Genomic DNA, 20,454 nt, shown 5'->3' with positions numbered 1-20,454 from the left:
CCCAGCCCCTGGTAACCACCATTCTACTTTCTTTTTTCTTTTTTTTTTTTTTTTTTTTGTGAGGAAGATCATCCGTGAGCTAACATCCGATGCCAATCCTCCTCTTTTTCGCCAAGAAAGATTGGCCCTGGGCTAACATCCGAGCCGATCTTCCTCTACTCTTCCTCTACTTTATATGGGACGCCGCCACAGCATGGCTTGACAAGCGGTGCGTTGGTGCACTCCAGGGATCCAAACTTGCGAACTCCGGACAGGGTGGTGCGCGCGCATTTAACTACTGTGCCACCCGGCCGGCCCACCATTCTACTTTCTTCCATGAATTTGACCATTTTGGATTTCTATATAGTAGAATTTGTTCTTCTATGTCTGGCTTATTTTCCTTAGCATAATATCCTCCATGTTCATCTGTGTTCTAGCAAGTAGCAGGATTTCCTTCTTAAAACGAAGGCTGAATAACATTCCATTGTATGTATATACCACATTTTCTTCATCCATTCATCTGTTTATGGACCTTTTGGTTGTTTCCAAGTCTTTGCTGTTGTAACTAATGCTACAGCGAACATGGGAGTGCAGATATCTCTTTGAGATCCTGATTTCACTTCTTTTTTTTGAGGAAGATTGGCCCTGCGCCAACATCTGTTGCCAATCTTCCTCTTTTTTTCCTCCCCAAAGCCCCACTACATAGTTGTATATCATAATTGTAGAGGTGTAGCTCTTCTATGTGGGACACCACCTCAGCATGGCTTGATGAGTGGTGAGTAGGTCTGCGCCCAGGAGCCGAACTGGCGAACCCTGGGCCACTGAAGTGGAACGCACGAACTTAACCGCTTTGGCACTGGGCTGGCCCCTGATTTCGGTTTTTTAGAGTATATACCCAGAAGCAGGGTTTCTGGATCATATGGTAGTTATCTTTTTAATTTTTTGAGGAGTTTCCATACTGATTTCCATGGTACCCATTTACATTCCCACCAACAATGTACAAGGGTTCCCTTTTCTCTACATCCTCACCAACACCTGTTATCTTTTAGATTTTTTTTGATAATAGCCATCCTGACAGATATTATGTGATACCATATTGTGGTTTTTTTTTTTTAATAATTTTTATTTTTATTTATTTATTTTTTGCCCCAAAGCCCCAGTAGATAGTTGTATGTCATAGTTGCACATCCTTCTAGTTGCTGTATGTGGGACGCGGCCTCGGCGTGGCCGGAGAAGCGGTGCGTCGGTGCACGCCCGGGATCCGAACCTGGGCTGCCAGCAGCAGAGCGTGTGCACTTAACCGCTAAGCCACGGGGCCGGCCCATATTGTGGTTTTGATTTGCATTTCCCTGATGATCAGTGATGAGCACCTTTTCATGTATCCTGTTGACCATTTATATGTCTTCTTTGGAGAAATGTCTTCAGATCTTTTGCCCATTTTTTTTTTCCCCCTGAGGAAGATTAGCCCTGAGCTAAGATCTGCAGCCAATCTTCCTTGTTTTTTTTTTTTTTTTTTTTTACTTGAGGAAGATTAGCCCTGAGCTAACATCTGTGTCAGTCTTCGTCTGCTTTATATGTGGGTTGCCGCCACAGCATTGCTGATGAGTGGTGTAGGTCCACACCCAGGAACCCGGGCCGCCGAAGGGGTGCACGCTGAACTTAACCACTACGCCATGGGGCTGGCCCCCTTTTGCCCATTTTTTAATCAAGTTGTTTGTTTTTTGCTATTGAGTTGTAAGAGTTCCTTATACATTTTTGGATATTAGCCCTTTGTCAGATAAATGGTTTGCAAATATTTTCTCTCATTTTGTAGGTTGCCATTTCACTTTGCTGATTGTTTCCTTTGCTATTTAGAAGCTTTTTAGTTTGATGTAGTCCCATTTGTCTGTTTTTCCTTTTGTTTCCTGTGCTTTTTTTGTCATATCCAGGAAATCATTGCCAAGGCCAGTGTTAAGCTTTTCCTCTATGTTTTCTTCTGGGAGTTTTACAGTTTTAGGTCTTATGTTAAGTCTTTAATCCATTTTGAGTTGATTTTTGTGTATGGTGGAAGTTAAGGCTCCAGTTTCATTTTTTTGCATGTGGATATCCAGTTTTCCCAGCACCATTTATTGAAGAGACTGTCCTTTGCCCATTGTATTTTTGCCTCCCTTGTTGAAGATCAGTTTACTGTAAATGTGTGGGTTTATTTCTGGGCTCTCTGTTCTGTTCCATTGATTGATAAGTCTGTTTTTATTACTGTAGCTTTGTAATATATTTTGAAATTAGGAAATGTGAGGCCTCTTGCTTTGTTCTTTTGCTCAATATTGCTTCGGCTATTTGGGAGTCTCTGGTGGTTCCATATGAATTCTAAGTTTTTTTTTTTCTATTTCTATAAAAAATGCCATTGGGATTTTGATAGGGTTTGCATTGAATCTGTAGATTGTTTTGAGTAATATGGACATTTTGACAATACTAAGTCTTCCATTCCATGGACACGAACGTCTTTTGTATTTGTCTTTTTCAATTTCTTTCATCAGTGTTTTATAAAAGTTTTCACTTGTATAAGTCTTTTAGCTCCTTGGTTAAGTTTATTCTTAAGTATTTTATTCTTTTTGATGCTATTGTAAATGGGATTGTTTACTTGATTTCCTTTTCAGTTAGTTCATTGTTAATGTAAAGAAATACTACTGATTTTTGTATCTTGCAGCTTTACTGAATTTGTTTGTTCTTATAGTTTTTTCTGTGGAGTCTTTAGGGTTTTCTGCACAGGCATCATGTTATCTGCAAACAGATCATTTTATTTCTTCCTTTCCAATTTGGGTGCCTTTTATTTATTTTTCCTGTCTAATTGAACTTCCAGTACTATGTTGAATAGAAGTGGTAAAAGTGGACATCCTTGCCTCCTTCTGGATCTTAGAGGAAAAGCTTTCATTTTTTCACTGTTGAGTATCATTTTAAATTTTTTGTTTATTGCAGTAACATTGGTTTATAACATTGTATAAATTTCAGGTTTACATCATTATACTTCTATTTCTGCATAGATTACATCATGTTCACTTTCAGTTTGTGAGTGTCTTTAGGTCTGAAGTGTGTCTCTTGTATGCAGCATATATATGGGTCTTGTTTTTTATCCAGTCAGCCACCCTGTGCCTTTTAATTGGAGCATTAAGTCCATTGACGTTTAAAGTAGCTATTGATAAGTATGTACTTACTGCCATTTTTTAACTTATTTTTTCTCAGTGTTTTAGTAGTCCTCTGTTCCTTCCTTCTATACAGAATTGGTGGTCTCTTTAGTTTGACCTCTGTCTGAAAGCTCTACTCTTTAACTCCCCTCCTCCCTCCTTTTATGTTTTTGATATCATATCTAACCTCTTTTTTGTGCATTTGTATCCATTACCCTCTTATCATGGAAATAGATAATTTTTTCCTATTTGTGGTCCTCTCTTTTCCCCTTAAATCAGTCCCTTTAAAGAAATGTTAAACATTTCTTGTAGCATTGGTTTCTTGGTGACAAACTCCTTTAATTTTTGCTTGTCTGGGAAATTTTTGATCTCTCCTTCCATTTTGAATGATAACCTTGCTAGGTAGAGTATTCTTGGCTGTAAGTTTTTTCCTTTTAGCACTTTAAATATATCATGCCATTCTCTTCTAGCCTGTAAGGTTTCTGCTGAGAAGTCAGCTGATAGCCTTATGGGGTTTCCTTTGTATGTAACTTGACTTTCTCTTGCGGCTTTTAGGATTCTCTCTTTATCTTTAATTCTGGACATTTTGATTATGATGTGTCTTGGTGGGGGCCTCTTTGGGTTTATCTTGTTTGGGGCTCTCTGTGCTTCCTGTACCTGGATGTCTGTTTCCTTCCTTAGGTTAGGGAAGTTTTCATCTATCATTTCTTGAAATAGATTCTCTGCTCCTTTGTCTCACTCTTCTCCTTCTGCGACACCTATTACATGGATGTTAGTGCACTTGATGTTGTCCCAGAGGTCCCTTAGACTGTCCTCACTCTTTTTAATTCTTTTCTCTTTTACCTGTTCAGCTTGGGTAATTTCTTCTAGTCTTTCGTCCAGCTCGCAGAGCCGTTCTTCTGTATCCTCTACTCTGCTTTTGAGTCCCTCTAGTGAATTTTTCATTTCCAGTATTGTATTCTTCATTTCTGATTGGTTCTTTTTTATATCTTCCATTTGTTTGTTGACATTCTCACTGAGTTCATCTATTCTTCTCCCCACATCAGTGAGCATCCTTAACACTCTTAGTTTGAACTCTCTGTCAGGTAGGTTGCTCATTTCTGTTTCACTTAGTTCCTTTTCTGGGGTTTTGTCCTGTTGCCTTACTTGGAATGTATTCCTTTGCCTCCTCATTTTGCCTCTTTCCCTGTGCTTGTGTCCACGTACTAGGTAGGTCAGCTATGTCTCCTGCTCTTGGATAGGTGACCTTATGTAAGTGATGGCTTAGGAGGCCTGCCATGTGCTTCCCTCAATTCTCAATGTTCCGGGGGTGACCCCTATGTGGGCTACATGTGTCCTTCTGTTGTGGCCTGTTTGCTCTCCCTGTAGGTGCCCAGGGTGGCCGAGTTATGCTCCTGGCCAGCTGTTGTAATGCTCAGCTGCTTGTAGTTGTTGTGGGCCCTTCAGTCTCTTTATCAGGTGTAGGGAGCCCCAGCACAGTTGGCTCCAAGTTCTAATACCACATTTGTGTTGCAGTATTTCTTTTAAGTGAGTAGGCCCCCAGCGTGGCAGGTTGTTAGGCTCAGGGCCTTACAATTGCTATAAGCCTCCAGCTTTTAGGTCTCTTGTCAGCTCTCTGAGGATTGCAGCTGGGTGGGGCTGGCCTCAGGCACGGGAGCACTCAATTGTTTCAAGCTTTGGAAGGTGGGGCAAACCCCCTATGTGGGTCTTTGAGAAGCACAAGTCTTCTGCAGCTGACAAGCCCTGCCGCCCACAGGACTGCACACACAGTCAACACAGTTCTGCCCCGTGTGCGCGCCCTGACCTCCCGAAGCGGACCCAGTCTCTCCATGGCGGGAGCCCCACACACTCCACCACCGCCCCACACTCTCCACCCGCTCCTTGTGCACGCCCTGCCCTGCTAAAGTCAGCTCAGTTGCCAGGCTGCAGAGAATCCTGTCACCAATCTATGCAGGCCCACAAGTTGCCTGAGGGCTTGTTGTTGGGTGGGGCCAGTCTCTAGGGTGGGCTGCCCTCCCTGGCTGAGCTGGATTAAATTGGTGCTCTAGCGGGTGGGGCAGACCCTTCTAGCGGGTGGGGCAGACCCTGGGCTAGCAGGCCCCACGGAGAACTCCAATGGCGTCTGTGTCAGCATGCCCATACCAGGCCACAACAATGGCCGCCGCCAATGTCCCTGTCCCTGGAGAGGTCTCACCCTCACCGAGATGCACTCAGGGCCTATCAGGTGAGTCTCATTTCACCACAGCACTGTGCACCTTTCTTCCTGGTGATTTTAGGATGCTTTCTGAAACGGGTGAGTTTGCGCGTGGGCCCTTTAAGAGCCGGTTTTACTTTCTTTATGAACCAGCTTTTCTGGGGGTACTCCCCAATGTTTTAGTAGCAGGCAAAGTCAGATATTATGCCGCTTGTCTCGATTGTGCTGGGTCCACAAAATGCCCACAGCGGGGGCGCTCCTCGGCTCAGGGCCCCGCTCCTCCAGGGAGGCTGCGTACCTGTGAGCTGCTCCCGGCGGCCGTGAAGCTGGCGGCTTGTGAAGGCGACGTTTTTCCTCTCCAGAAGGGAGTCTCTGCCTCTTCCACCTCAGTTAGGATTGTCCGTTGTTGCAGGAGTTCCTCTTATCCAGTTTTCAGTTCTGTCTCAGGGGTAATTTTTCCATGAGTAGTTGTAAATTGGCTGTGTCCACGGGAGGAGGTGAGTTCAGAGTCTGCTTACGCCGCCATCTTGACTCTCTCTCCTTTCTTGAGTATCATTTTAGCTGTGGGCTTTTCATATATGACCGTTACTGTGTTGAGGTAAGTTCCTTCAATACCTAATTTGTTGTGTGTTTTTATCATGAAAGAGTGTTGGGTTTTCTCAAATGCTTTTCTTGCATCTATTGAGATGATCATGTCATTTTTATCCTTCTTTCTGTTAATGTGGTGTGTATCATGTTCGTTGATTTGAGGATGTTGAACCATTCTTGTATCCCAGGCGTGTATCTGAGTTGGTCATGGTGTATCATTCTTTTAATGTGCTGTTGAATTTGGCTTGCTAATATTCTGTTGAAGATATTTTGATCTATGTTCATCAAGGATATTGAGCTATAGTTTTCTTTTTTTGTGTTATCTTGGTCTAGCTTTGGTATCAGAGTGGTGATGGCCTCATAAAATGAGTTTGGAAGTGTTCCTTTTATCTTTTGGAAGAGTTTAAAAAGGATTAGTATTAATTCTTCTTTTAGTGTCTGGTAGGATTCACTTATGAAGCCATCTGGTCCTGGACTGTTCTTTGCTGGCAGGTTTTTGATTTCTGATTCTCTCTCTGATTATTATTGGATGTGTTTAACTTTTTGAGGAATTTCCAAACTGTTTTCCATAGCACCCTTTTATATATTCCTACCAGCAACGTACAAGAGTTCTAATTTCTCTACATCCTGGCCAATACTTACTGGTTTTCACTTTTTTTGATTACATCCATCTTAGCTTGAGGTGCTATCTCATGCTTTTGGTTTGCATTCCCTTAATGACTAATGCGCATCTTTTTTTTTTTTTTTTCCTCCCTGAAGGCCCAGTACATGGTTGTATATCATAGTTGTAAGTCCTTCTAGTTCTTCTGTGTGAGCCACTGCCACAGCATGGCCCCTACAGACAGGTAGTTTGGTTCTGTGACCAGGAAATGAACCCCAGCTGCCAAACCGGCGAGAGTGCTGAACTTGAACTACTAGGCCATCAGGGCTGGCTCAAACGACCATCTTGAAATGTGCTTATTGTCCATTTATCTTCTTTGGAGAAATGTCTATTTAGGTCCTTTGCCCATTTTTAAAAAAAGGAGTGTAAAATATACGTAACATAAAATTTGCCATTTTATTTTATTTTATGTATTTATTTTTTTGTGAGGAAGATGGGCTCTGAGCTAACATCCATTGCCAATCCTCTTTTTGCTAAGGAAGATTAGCCCTGAGCTAACATCTGTGCCCATCTTCCTCTATTTTGTATATGGGATGCTGCCACAGGATGGCTTGATGAGCGGTGTGTAGATCTGTGCCTGGGATCCGAACCTGCAAACCCTGGGCCACTGAAGCGGAGCGCACGAACTTAACCACTACGCCGCCGGCCTGGCCCCTGAAATCTGGCACTTTAAACATTTTTGGGTGTATATTTCAGTGGCATTAAGTACATTTACGTTGTTGTGTTGCTATGACCATCATCCATTTCTAGACTTTTTTCATTTACTCATTTTTTAATTGGGTTTGTCTTTTTGTTGTTGAGTTGTAGAAATTATGTGTGTATTCTGGATACTAGCTTTTTATCAGCTATGTAATTTGCAAATATTTTCTCCCATTCTTTGAGAGATCTTTGATCACTCTTGATAGTGTCCTCTTCTGCACAAAAATTTTTAATTTTGATAAAGTCCAGTTTACCTATTTTTTCTTTTGTTGCTTGTGTTTTTGTGTCATTTCTTTGAATCTTGTTGCTAGCTCATAGGTCATGAAGGTTTACTGCTGTGCTTTTTTCTAAGAGTTTTATAGTTTTAGTTCTTACATTTAGATCTTTGATATGTTTGAGTTAATTTTTGTATATAGTGGGACATAAGGGTTCAACTTCATGTTTTAAATTTTTAACAGCTTTCTTGTCATAAAATTCACCTACCATACCATGTACCCATTTATAATTCATTGATTTTTAGTATGTTCATTGAGTTGTACATCCATCACTACAATCTAACTTTAGAAGTTTTTCATCACCGTGTTAGCAATCACTCCCCTCAGCCCTAGACAACCACCAGTCTGTATTCTTCATGGATTTTCCCGTTCTGGACATTTCGTATAAATGAGTCATATAAAATGTGGTCTTTTGTGACAGAGTTCTTTAACTTAGCATAATGTTTTTAAGGTTCATCCATGTCTTAGCATGTGTCAGTACTCCATTTCTTTTTGTGATTGAATAATATTCCATTGTGTGGATATACCACATTTTGTTTATCGTTCATCAGCTGATGGATAATTGGTTTGTTTCCACATTTTGGCTGTGATGAACGCGGCTATGAAGATTTGTGGACAAGTATTTGTGTGGTTATGTGTTTTCATTTCTCTTGGCTATATACCTAGCTTGAATCTACATTTAATATTATTTAAAGTTAAATACAGGCATAACTCAGAGATATTGTGGGTTTGGTTCCAGACCACTGTAATAAAGCGAATATCGAAATAAAGCGAGTCACACTTTTTTTTGTTTCCTAGTGCATATAAAAGTTGTACTATACTGTAGTCTGTTTAAAGTGTGCAATACCATTATATCTAAAAACACAATGTACATACTTTAATTTAAAAATATTGCTGGGGCTGGCCCGGTGGTGCAAGCGGTTAAGTGCACGTGCTCCGCTTTGGTGGCCCGAGAGTCACAGGTTCGGATCCCAGGCATGCACCAACGCACTGCTTGTCAAAGCCATGCTGTGGCGGCGTCCCATATAAAGTGGAGGGAGGTGGGCACGGATATTAGCTCAGGGCCAACCTTCCTCTGCAAAAAAAAAAAAAGAGGATTGGCATTGGATGTTAGCTCAGGGCTGATCTTCCTCACAAAAAACAAAACAAAAAACAAAAATAAAAATATTGCTAAAAAATGCTAACTGTCATCTAAGCCTTCAGTGAGTCATAATCTTTTTGCTGGTGGAGGGTCTTGTCTCAGTGTTGATGGCTGCTGACTGATCAGGGTGGTGGTTTGAAATATTGTGAGAATTACCAAAATGTGACACAGAGGTATAAAGAGAGCAAATGCTGTTGTAAAATGGCACTGATAGACTTGCTCCACTCAGGGTTGCCACAAACCTTCAATTTGTCAAAAATGCAGTATCTGCGAAGTGCAATAAAGCGAAAAGCAGTGAAATGAGGTACGCTTGTATTGCAACTAAAATGAAATCATTATTTCTGAAATTATACCTGCTCTCTTGCACACCCCGATGTTCTCCCCCTACTTTTTTTTTTTTTTTTTTTTTTTTTTTTTTTAAAGATTTTATTTATTTTATTTTTTCCCCCCAAAGCCCCAGTGGATAGCCGTGTGTCGTAGCTGCACATCCTTCTAGTTGCTGCATGTGGGACTCGGCCTCAGGATGAATGGAGAAGTGGTGCCTCGATGCGCACCCGGGATCCGATCCCGGGCCGCCAGCATCGCAGCACGCGCACTTAACCACCAAGCCACAGGGCCGGCCCTCCCCCTACTTTTTTAAAAATTGAGGTGAGATTCACATAACATAAAGTTAACCATTTTAAAATGTAAACTTTAAAATGTATGCTTCATTGGCATTTAGTACATTGACAGTATTGTGTAGCTACTGCCTCTATCTAGTTCCAAAGCATTTTCATCACCTCAAATGAAAACCTCATACCCGTTAAGCAGTCACTTCTCATACACCTCTCACCCTAGCTCCTGGCAGTCATCAGTCTACTTTCTGTCTCTATGTATTTGCCTATTCTGGATATTCCATATAAATGAAATCATACAATACATGACCTTTCGTGTCTGTCTTCTTTCACTTAGCGTAATGTTTTCAAAGTTCATCCATGTAGCATGTATCAGAAATTCATTCTTTTTTATGGCTGAATAATCTTCCATTGTATTATACCGTAATTTTTTTGTCCATTCGTCCAGTCCATGGACATTTGGGTTTTTTCCACTTTTTGGCTATTATGAATAATGCTGCTATAAACGTGGGTGTACAAGTCTCTTTGTGGATATATATTTTCATTTCTGTTCAGTAAAAACCTAGGAATGGAATTTCTGGGTCATATGGTAATTTTATGTTTAACCATTTGACAAACTGCCAAACTGTTTTCTTCAATGGCTGCACCATTTTACATCCACACCAGCAATGTTGTAGAGTTCTTATTTTTCCATATCCTTACCAGTGCTTTATTTTACTTTTTTTTTTTTAATTAAGGCTGTCCTAATGGATGTGAAGTGATATCTTATTGTGGTTTTGATTTGCATTTTCTCAGTGACCAATAATGTTGAACATCTTTTCGTGTGCTTGTTGGCCATTTGTATATTGTCTTTGGAGAAATGTCTCTTCAAGTCCTTTGCCCATTTTAAAATTTGGTTTGCTTTTTTTGTTGTTGAGTTATTAAGAGTTCCTTGTATATTGTGGATATTAAGCCCTTACCAGTTATGATTTGCAGATATTTTCTCCTGTTTGATAGGTTGTCTTTTCACATTCTTGATAATTTGATTCACAAAAGTTTCAATTCTGATGAAGTCTTCTTTATCTGTGTTTTGTTGTTGCTTGTCCTTTTGGTATCAAATCTAAGAATCCTTTGCCAAATCCGAGGTCATGAAGACTTATTCCTATGTTTTCTTCTAAGAGTTTTATAGCTTTATTTCTTATATTTAGGCCATTGATCTACTTTGAGTTAATTGTTGTATATGGAATGAGGAAGGAGTCTGACTTTATTCTTTTGCATGTGGTGGTCCAATTGTCTCAGTACCATTTGTTGAAGAGACTATTCCTTCTCCTTGAATGGTGTTGGCACTGTTGAGAATCTATTGAACGTATTTGTGAGGGTTTATTTCTGGACTCTCCATTTTATTCCATTGATTTGTATTTCTGTTCTAGCATCACACTGTTTTGATTACTGTAGCTTTCTAGTAAGTTTTGAATTCAGGATGTGTTGGTCCTCCTACTTTTTTTTCTTTTCCAATATTGTTTTGGCTATTCTGTCTGCTTGCATTTCCATGTGAATTTGAGATTAGGCTTTTCCATTTCTCCATAAAGGCTTTTGAAATTTTCGTGTAGACTGCATTGAATCTGTAGATCACTTTGGGGAGTATTGCTGTATTAACAATATTAAGAATTCAAATTGATGAACGTCAGATGTCTTTCCATTATTTAGGTCTTCTTTCATTTCCTTTCAGCAATCTTTTGTAGTTCTTGGTGTACAGGTCTTTCACTGTTATTCCTTTGGATGCTATTGTAAAGTGGAATTTTTTCCCACTTTCTTCTTTGGATTGTTCATTACTCTTGAATAGAAACAGAAGTGATATTTGAGTGTTGATCTTGTATTCTGCAACTTTGCTGAATTTGTTTATTAGCTCTTAATTGTATGTGTGTGTATGTGTGAATTCTAAAGGATTTTCCATACATAGAATTATGTTATCTGCAAATAGAGATAGCTATACTTCTGCCTTTCCAGTTTGGATGTCTTTTATTTCTTTTTCTTGCCTTATTGCTCTGGCCAGAACTGGTATACATTGTTGAATAGCAGTTGTAAAAGTATTTTGGTCTTGTTCCTGATCTCAAGGGGAAAGCTTCCAGTCTTTCACCATTGAGTATAATGTTAGTTGTGGGTCTTTCATAAATATCCTTTATTATGTTAAGAAAGTTCTCTTCTCTTCTCTAGTTTGTTGAGTGTTTTTATCATGAAAGGGTGTTGGATTTTGTTAAATGCTCTTCTGCATCTATTGAGGTGATCATGGGTTCTTTTGTTATATTATAATATAGTGTATTATATTGATTTTTTTGATGGTATCGTTTTTTTGTTGTTGTAAAGTATACATAACGTATTTATCATTTGTAAGTGTACAATTCAGTGGCTTTAATTATGTCTACAATGTTGTGTAACCATCACCACTTTCTATACTGAAAACTTTTTCATCATCCCCAACATAAGCTTTGTACCCGTGAAACAGTAACTCCCTATTGCTCCCTCCCTTTAGCCCTTGGTAAACTCTATTTGATTATAGAGCTCTCTCTATGAATTTGCTTCTTCTAGGTAACTCATGTAAGTGGAAACATACAATATTTGTCTCTTTGTGTCTGGCTTATTTCAGTTAGCATAATACTTTTAAGGTTTATCCATGTTGTAGTGCGTATCAGAACTTTTATTCTTTTTATAGCTGAATAATCTTCCATTGTATGGATATACTGTATTTTTTTAATCCATTCATCTGTGGTGGACATTTGGTTTTTTTCCACCTTTTTGATATTGTGAATAATACTGCTGTGAGTATGAGTGTACAAATATCTGATTGAATCCCTGCTTTCAGTTCTTTTGGATATATACCTAGGAGTGGAATTGCTGGATCATATCTGTGTTTACCTTTTTGAGGTACCCCGTCCTTTTCTTGATTAAGCGTTTGCTTAGTTGCTATAAGCATTTTAATATTTCCCCAGTTCTGATAGTTGCTTGTGATAGTTTTTTCCCTGTTTGTTTGCTATTTTTGTAGAGAGACTGGTCCTTGAAGTTCCCTATTCCCCCATTTTCTCTGATGTCGCTTTAGACACTTTTGACTGTAGCAACCTTTGCTCAAAATATTTTTTAAAAAATAAAGTTTACTTTTATTTTTATATTTTTTATATTTTTATTTTTATAAAAAAAGTAAAGTTTAGGGGCTGGCCCGGTGGCGTAGTGGTTAAGATCGTGCGTTGTACTTCGGTGGCCCGGGGTTCATGGGTTCAGGTCCTAGGTGCAGACCTGAGCACTGCTTGTGAAGCCATGCTGTGGTGGCGTCCCACATACGAAAAATAGAGGAGGACTGGCACAGATGTTAGCCCAGGGACAATCTTCCTCAAGCAAAAAGAAGAAGATTGGCAACAGATGTTAGCTCAGGGGCAATCTTCCTCACACACACACACACAAAGTTTATTTTAAAATAAATAGAACTTGCTGCTTTTATCAGCTAAAATCAAGTAAGGCTTGAGTCTGGTGAAGTAGCTAAACTAGTAGATAACAGTTTAGGTTCTAAGTGTGACTCAGAATAACATGAATGGTTTTCATAATGTGATATGTAGAGTCCACTTCTTAGTGGTAGTGTTTGGCAAACACTACCAAATCTGGCCACCACCTGTGTTTGTAACAGCCCATGAGTTAAGAAGAGTTTTCACATTTTTGAATGAGTGAGAGAAAATCAAAAGGAAAATATTCTGAAATGTTAAAATTTTATGAAATTCAAATTTGAGTAAGCATATATAAAGTTCTATTGGAACATGGCTCTTTTACGTGTTGTCTGTTGCTGCTTTTGTGCTATGATGAGAGAGTCGAATAGTTGGGAAGAAGACTGTATGTCTTATAGGAGTCTAAAATATTTACTATCTGGCCCTTAACAAAGAAGTTTATCAACCTCTTGTGTATGTTATCCCAAGAGTTATTAAATGGTCTTGTAAGGACAATATGTGTTTATACAAGTTCTGGTGTGTATGTCAAAATATTATTTTGTTCATAGGCACATGTAATATTTTAAGTTTTAATGAATGGAAACAATAATTTGGTAGTTAAATTAACTACAAATGCAACTTTTATTTATTTTTTTTTTTGTGAGGAAGATCAGCCCTGAGCTAATATCCATGCTAATCCTCCTCTTTTTGCTGAGGAAGACCTGCTCTGAGCTAACATATATTGCCAATTCTCCTCCTTTTTTTTTTTCCCCAAAGCCCCAGTAGATAGTTGTATGTCATAGTTGCACATCCTTCTAGTTGGTGTATCTGCGATGCGGCCTCAGCATGGCCGGAGAAGCGGTGCGTCGGTGCGCGCCCAGGATCCGAACCCCGGGCCGCCAGTAGCAGAGCACACGCCCTTAACCGCTATGCCACGGTGCCGGCCCACAACTTTTCTGGTTAATGAGAACGATGTTTATGGGTGATCTGATATTCATATTGTCATTTTGGTGAGTATTTCTTCTTGGTTTTTAGGAAAGAGGGTAAAAAGTTCTTCTGTGTTCTTGTAATAATGTTATAGCATTCTTCATAATATATTTTGATTACTTTTGTGTCCTGTTATCCCCTACTAATCTTACAACTTCAAGCTTGGGATTTTGTCGTCTTTCTGTTGTATCCTTGAGGCCTAGCACAGTTCCTGGTAAGCAGGGAAGCAATAAATCTTTGCAGGAGGAATGAATGAGTATTCTGGAAGATAAACATTCAAGTCGTTTCTCATGTTGGTCCTCCTGCAGAAAGGAAAGCTAGATTTATATTTTAGAGATATAAAAAGAAAATAGTTGGGACTTGCCTGAGACTGAATCAGTCGGAGACTCTTATTACACGCTCAAGGCACCATTGCCCAAAATAGTAAGCTACCTTTTGACTCATCAAGTATATCTTGGAAATATTTATTATTTCATTGATTTTGTTCTTGGGCTGTGTCATCACAAGTGTGGTCACAATAGATTAGGGTTAATTTTCTGTAGTTAATTTCTGTGGGGAGTAGAAAGATAATTTGAATGCATATGTAAGTTACAGAAAGTAATAGCATTTTGAAAATCTTGTTTAGAAGCTATTCTTGGAAGGGTAAATAATGTTAAAGCTTTGACTGTAATGTGTGGTATATCACTTAGACTATATGGAAAAGGATTCTTTGTATGTCAAAGGATTCTTTGTATGTCAGAGTAAAGTTTAAAAAAATTAATCTCCGGAATGGCAAGTGGTATATCCTGTCTGCGTTTTATAGCAAAGTTTATTTCTGATGTGAGCATTCAGATGAGAAAATTCTACCTTTTCTTTATTTCAGTGACTTCAAACTCAGTGTTTTGAAATTGAGGAGTTAAAAACTAAATATTAGATTATTCTATTAGTTTTTATGATATTCAGTATACTGTCTGCGTTTACACGAAATGGTTTTAGTTGGTTTTTATCATTACTTTTCCTGATTAGTGCAGTAAAAATCTAGAAGGACTTATTATTGTAAGGTATATATCATGTTGGAAGAGCTTATAACAACTTTTTTTTTTTGTATTTTTCGGAAAAGCCTCTGGTGGAGACCTCAGGATTCTTTAACTCCAGAACTGAGTCCAGAGCCCAGGTCCAACTTTTTGGAGAGACCAAGATGGTAGACACCCAGGCTTTGGGGATCAGTCAGAATTGAGCTCAGCAGTTAACGATGTCTTATTGGAAACTTTCTGTTTTGGGTTTCTCACTAGTAAATAGAGGCTGTACCCACCTACTAGAATTTGTGTGATTCCCTTATATTACATGTGAAAGGGCTTGGCACTTAGTAGAAGGTTCTCAGAAATGTTATTTTCCTCTCAGCCTGAGATTCAGCTTGGTCCCAGTTTTTAAAATGTCAGGATTTTTGTTTAATAATTCAACACTGGCCCCTAAACATTGGGTTTTCAAATTATACATGTGGCTAATCAGCTCAACATACTTATTTGACTCAGTAGACTTAAGACCTGTTGGCTGTTCATCTTTCATCAAGTTTGTATTTGATCCTGTTTGTTCACCAGAAACTTTGCATACAGAATTTCCATAAATACAACAAGTTTAGCTTTGAGAATCTAAGAAATGTGGATAAAGTGTAGAATATACTGTCTTTTCTGGTCCCTTCATATTTAGATTAGGAGCCTCTTAGCACATGCAATAGCTTTTTCTCAATTGCTCTCTATACTTGTGTCATCCCTACCTCGGTGGAAATCAAAGCTTACAGCACCAAAGGACACTGATTAAATTTCTGGAATATTCCTGGTAGACTACTGGCAACTGGCTGTGGTTTTAAATGTGTGTGACACTTCAGCAGGTGCTTTGCAGCTTTGTGCGTTCAAGATTTCCTTTTGCATTGCATTCTGTTTTCCCACAAACATGTATTTAATGTTACCTTATGTTCCAAGGACTGAAGTGGAAGATAAAAATTTTCACATTTACAGTATTTCATTGCTATTTTATTTTTGCTCTTGTATTTATTCATTCATTCATCATTCAACAATTTTGAGCATTAACAAGGTGCCGGGCACTGGTTGTAGCTGGGAATACAGTGATAAGCAAAACATACCTGGTCTGCCCTCATGGATCTTCCGGTCCAGGGGGGAAGTGATCCCACAATAGTTATGTAATTGGAGTGAAACTAAGGACTAGGAAGAGAGGAAGGGTAGGGAACTTTGAGCATGCATCCTGGGGAGACCTGATCTGGTTTGGATCTCATGGAGGCTTCCCTAAGAAAGTGACATGGAGACTGGGATCCAAGAATTGAGGAAGAGTTAATTTGAGCATAAAAGGGACTGGGAGGGTGGTAAGGGGAGTGGGAGAAAGGAATTGAAAGAGCATTTTAGGCAGAGGGACCAGCTTGAGTAAAGGCCAAAGGGAGCTAGACTGGTTTTAGTAGCTTTGCGAAGGCTGTGAACTTATGGTTGAATCCTGGGCATCCTGAGGGTCTGCCATTCAGGTTTCTTTTCTTTTCTTTAAAATTCAGTATTTGATTGTGTATTCACACCAAAATGGGTGAGAAGAAACTTCATACAAACCAATGCCTAGATTTTCCTCTCTGCTCTGATTAAACTCGCTCTCTCAAGATGGCTTTTAAAGAAATATTTCAGTTAAGATTTTAGAACCATGTTTTTTGTTTCCTGCTTGAAAATGGCATCATTTATTAAATTCATAACACTTTTATGCTTTAAATATAAAAAGATTTATTTATTTATTTTTTTGTGAGGGAGATCAGTCCTGAGCTAACATCCGTGCCAATCTTCCTCTTTTTGCTGAGGAAGACTGGCTCTCAGCTAACATCTGCCAATCCTCCTCCTTTTTTTCTTCCTCAAAGCCCCAGTGGATAGTTGTATGTCATAGTTGCACATCCTTCTAGTTGCTGTATGTGGGACACCGCCTCAGCATGGCCAGAGAAGCGGTGCGTTGGTGCGCGCCTGGGATCCGAACCCGGGCTGCCAGTAGCGGAGTGCGCACACTTAACCGCTAAGCCACCGGGCCGGCCTATATAAAAGGATTTATAGTGAAAAGTCTTTAAATCACCCAGCTCCCCTCCCTGTCAATTGGTTGTCAGTTTTTTATGTGTTGCCCTTTCAGATATTTTATGCATATGTGAGCAAATGCATATAATCTCCACCCCAGGTTTTGTTTGTTTTTCACAATGGTGGCATGCTATACCACTTTTGCACCTTTGCTTTTTTCCACCTATTGTATCTGACAGATCATTCTATATCTGTACATAAAGAACTTCTTTTTATTCTTTTATTCTTCTATTCATTTTTGTGGCTGCAGAACAGATCATTTTATGGACATACCATAATTTTGTCCCTTAGTGATGGATGTTTAGTTTCACAATCTTTTGCTATTACAAATAGTACTGCAGCCATTAACTTTGTATGTTCCTCATTCTGTAATCGAGCATGTATGTATCGACAGGATGAATTACTTACTTGTTTTAACAAATACTTATTGAGCAGTTGCATTGTCTTAAGTTTTGTTGATGATAGTGTTTGATTGAGTAGACATTTTTTGAGTACCTAGTAAGTGCTAGAGTTTAAAAAATGAGTAAGACAAAAAATGAATAAAAAATAAGCTAGTGTCCCTGTCCTTGAGACTGTTAGAATCTGGGATTATCAATGTAATATTTGAAGTGCAGTAATAAGAGGTATGCAGAGGAGAATGCACAGCCTTAAGTAGGGGTAAAGCGAGCCCAAGGAGAGCATTTGCCTGGGCCAAAGAGAAGCTTCTTAGAGCCATATCTTGAAGTGTGAGTAGATATTAGCCTCAAGGGGAAAGGAAGCTTACCTTCGATAGATGGAAAAGCAGGATCAAGGGCCTGGAGGTGTAACAGCATGAGATTTATGTGTAACTGCCAAGTATATATCGTGTGATGCAGATGCTGGTGGGCCCTGAATTTGGATGGGTAAGTAGGGGCCAGGTCAGGAAGTATTTTGTTTGTCAGTCTAAGAACTTGGGCTTGATTTTGTGTTTTTTACTTTTTAGCTTCAAATGAAATCTCATACAGAACACCAGTATAAAACAAAAAAGATGGAACTGCTTTGATTTGGGGTAGAGAGCAGGCAGGTTTCCTTCTCACCCCTTGGGCAGCCCCTAAGGGACACTCCAGAACACTGTCTCTGAGGAATACAAACTACTTGAAACTACGTTGAAACTACCTCTGGGATGGAGTTTTGACGGAAGGATTTTGAGAAGTCCAGAGGGAGAGATCACCTGAACTAATGAGTGTAAACTATATTGTTAGAGGTGGAAATCACTGGCTCTGATGTGTCGAGGAGGGCAAGAGGAAAGGAAGCCAGTCATCTGTGTTTGGGCTGTTCTGAAATTGCTACTGCTCTTCTTTAGAATAGTCTATTAAGAAATAATGATCCTTTTAGAGATTTGAAATAATATGAATGAAAGGATGTGATATCTGGGGATTTGCTTCAAAATAATCCAGGTGTGGGGGCTGTGGGATGGAAGTAGTAGGTAGGAAGTGAATGGGATTATAAACGAACGAAGTGGGCCATGATTTGTTATTTGTTGAAGCTGAGTAATGGTTACCAAGGAATTCATTGTACTGTTTTTTGCTTTTGTATATATTTGACATTTTCCACAAGAATTTTGAAAAAGGGAGAAGTTCTGTGGATAATTTTTTTTAGACTGAGTGAAAAATAACTTTGTTACTGATTGATAGTTATGAACCATAAAATAAATATTAGTGTTTAGACTGAGATATGTGTTTTAAAACGTGTTAAACTTCAAACTATGTGTGAAAATGCCCTATCGTTTTTCTAGTGCTTTTCTTGGAAGGAAATTTCTTTTAGTTATTTATAAATATCCAAGTGTAGTGTTATACGTAATTATGCTTTTTAAACTAAACTGTTTTTTATGAGTAATTATGAGGAAGGATATGAGTAATTATAGTTTTTTAAGTATCTTCAGGTAATTGACAGGTTAATTTTTGTTGTCAGTTATAAGCTATATTAGTATTCAAGGATAAACAGATTAATTTACTTAAGTTTGGGTTGCTTTGGAATTGGTTTTAACTCATTAGGAAGCTTTGTTCTGGTACTGGCTTAATGTGACTGGCATTTTCATTAAAGGGCTACAACCTATAGGTATGTGTATGTGTGTGTATATATATATATTTAAGTACTTATTGCACTCCTGACAGTACTTAATAAGCAACTAATATCAGGTTGCTATTGTATCCATTTTATAGTTGAGCTCGAAGGGAATTAACTGCACGAGATTACTCATTCTCTGGTTCTAGGGAAAGAACACTGTTGTAGAGCCTTCACAAGACCTGGACTATCATCCCTGTTTATTTGAAGGGTGAGCATTCCACTAGAGTTAAGGCTGCTGTATTATTGTACGGTTGGAGAACAATTCAAACCTTGAGCTAGACTTAGTTTTTTTTAAAATTATTATTATTTTTTAAAAATTTTATTTATTTATTTTTTGTGTGTGTGAGGAAGATCAGCCCTGAGCTAACATCCGTGCTAATCCTCCTCTTTTTGCTGAGGAAGACCGGCTCTGAGCTAACATCTACTGCCAATCCTCCTCCTTTTTTCTCCCCCGCAAAGCCCCAGTAGATAGTTGTACGTCATAGTTGCACATCCTTCTAGTTGCTGTATGTGGGACGCGGCCTCAGCATGGCCAGAGAAGCGGTGCGTCGGTGCGCGCCCGGGATCCGAACCCTGGGCCGCCAGTAGCGGAGCGCGCGCACTTAACCGCTAAGCCATGGGGCCGGCCCTAGACTTAGTTTTTTGAGGGAGAAATTATGTCTTAATCATTTCTGTAGCCCTGTGGCCTAGCCTGGCCTAGTAGTCAGTAAATATTTGTTAAGTGAATGAAAGTGATATTTTGCAGGTTTATTATAGTTTAGTTTCATAAAAGGACTCCCTCAAAAAAAAAAAAATAAAACAGTACAGAAGACAAACGCACTCTCGTCCTTGTAAGTCATCTCCTTCTCTTGTATTTTCCCTGCTGAGGCAGTAACTGATTTGGAGCAGCCCTGGAGGGACTTCAGAGACCTGGCAGAGGTAAGTCACCAGAGACTCTGAAGTGGCATAACTGTCTGGATGACCAAAGCTTATCTTCGACTAAGGATATCAGTTATTTGAATCATGCGCTGTGGATGAATTTCAAAAGTAATATATGCCAACCATTTATTGAGTTCCTATGGTAGACATTTACTTCTAATTACATTGTCTCCATTTTTACAAACGGAGGATTTGAGGTTGAGAGAAGTTAAGTAACTTGTCTGAATTTACAGTCGGCGGATTAAGAATCAGGATCCATTCATACCTAGTTTTGTAGAGTATCACAGCCTGTGCCAAAATTCTTGTCCTGGGCCTCTCCATTGCATGAGAGGGATGGGGAAGTACAATATTAAGACTGGAAAGACCGCATAGCTTTAGCGAAAAGACACTAGAATAGGAGGCCAGATGTTCTAGTCTTTTTTTTGTCCTCAGGAAATCACTTAGGTGTGTCAGAGGGCATCATTTTGTTTTTTAAAGTTACGTGTAAAGTTTAGGTTAGTATGAGTAAAACTTGCTTTTTTAAAAAAATTGCAAAAGGCTGAATACTAATTGTTTTATGTTGTTTTTTGTGTGTGTGTGTGAGGAAGACCAGCCCTGAGCTAACATCCGATGCCAAT

At 39.1% G+C, this 20,454-nt stretch overlaps 1 protein-coding gene across 11 annotated transcripts in view; it reads left to right on the top strand.

Moving 5' to 3' along the window:
• Window positions 1-20,454, top strand: part of NSD1 (nuclear receptor binding SET domain protein 1) — a 164,797-nt gene that overhangs the window by 26,057 nt on the left and 118,286 nt on the right. Inside the window, exon 1 of one of the 11 annotated variants that reach the window (XM_087429332.1) lies at window positions 5,293-5,364. The exons of the other annotated variants lie outside the window; for them this stretch is intronic. Coding sequence (XP_087285458.1) covers window positions 5,308-5,364 — 57 coding nt within the window. The 5' untranslated portion in view covers window positions 5,293-5,307. Of the gene's footprint in view, window positions 1-5,292; window positions 5,365-20,454 lie in introns of those variants that run through there. 11 annotated transcript variants of the gene reach the window in all.

This window comes from Ceratotherium simum, chromosome 4 (genome assembly GCF_057802395.1).
Source record: "Ceratotherium simum simum isolate JZ-2026a chromosome 4, ASM5780239v1, whole genome shotgun sequence".
In the NCBI taxonomy this organism is placed as follows: Eukaryota; Metazoa; Chordata; class Mammalia; order Perissodactyla; family Rhinocerotidae; genus Ceratotherium; species Ceratotherium simum.
This window is presented reverse-complemented; position numbering and strand designations above follow the sequence as displayed.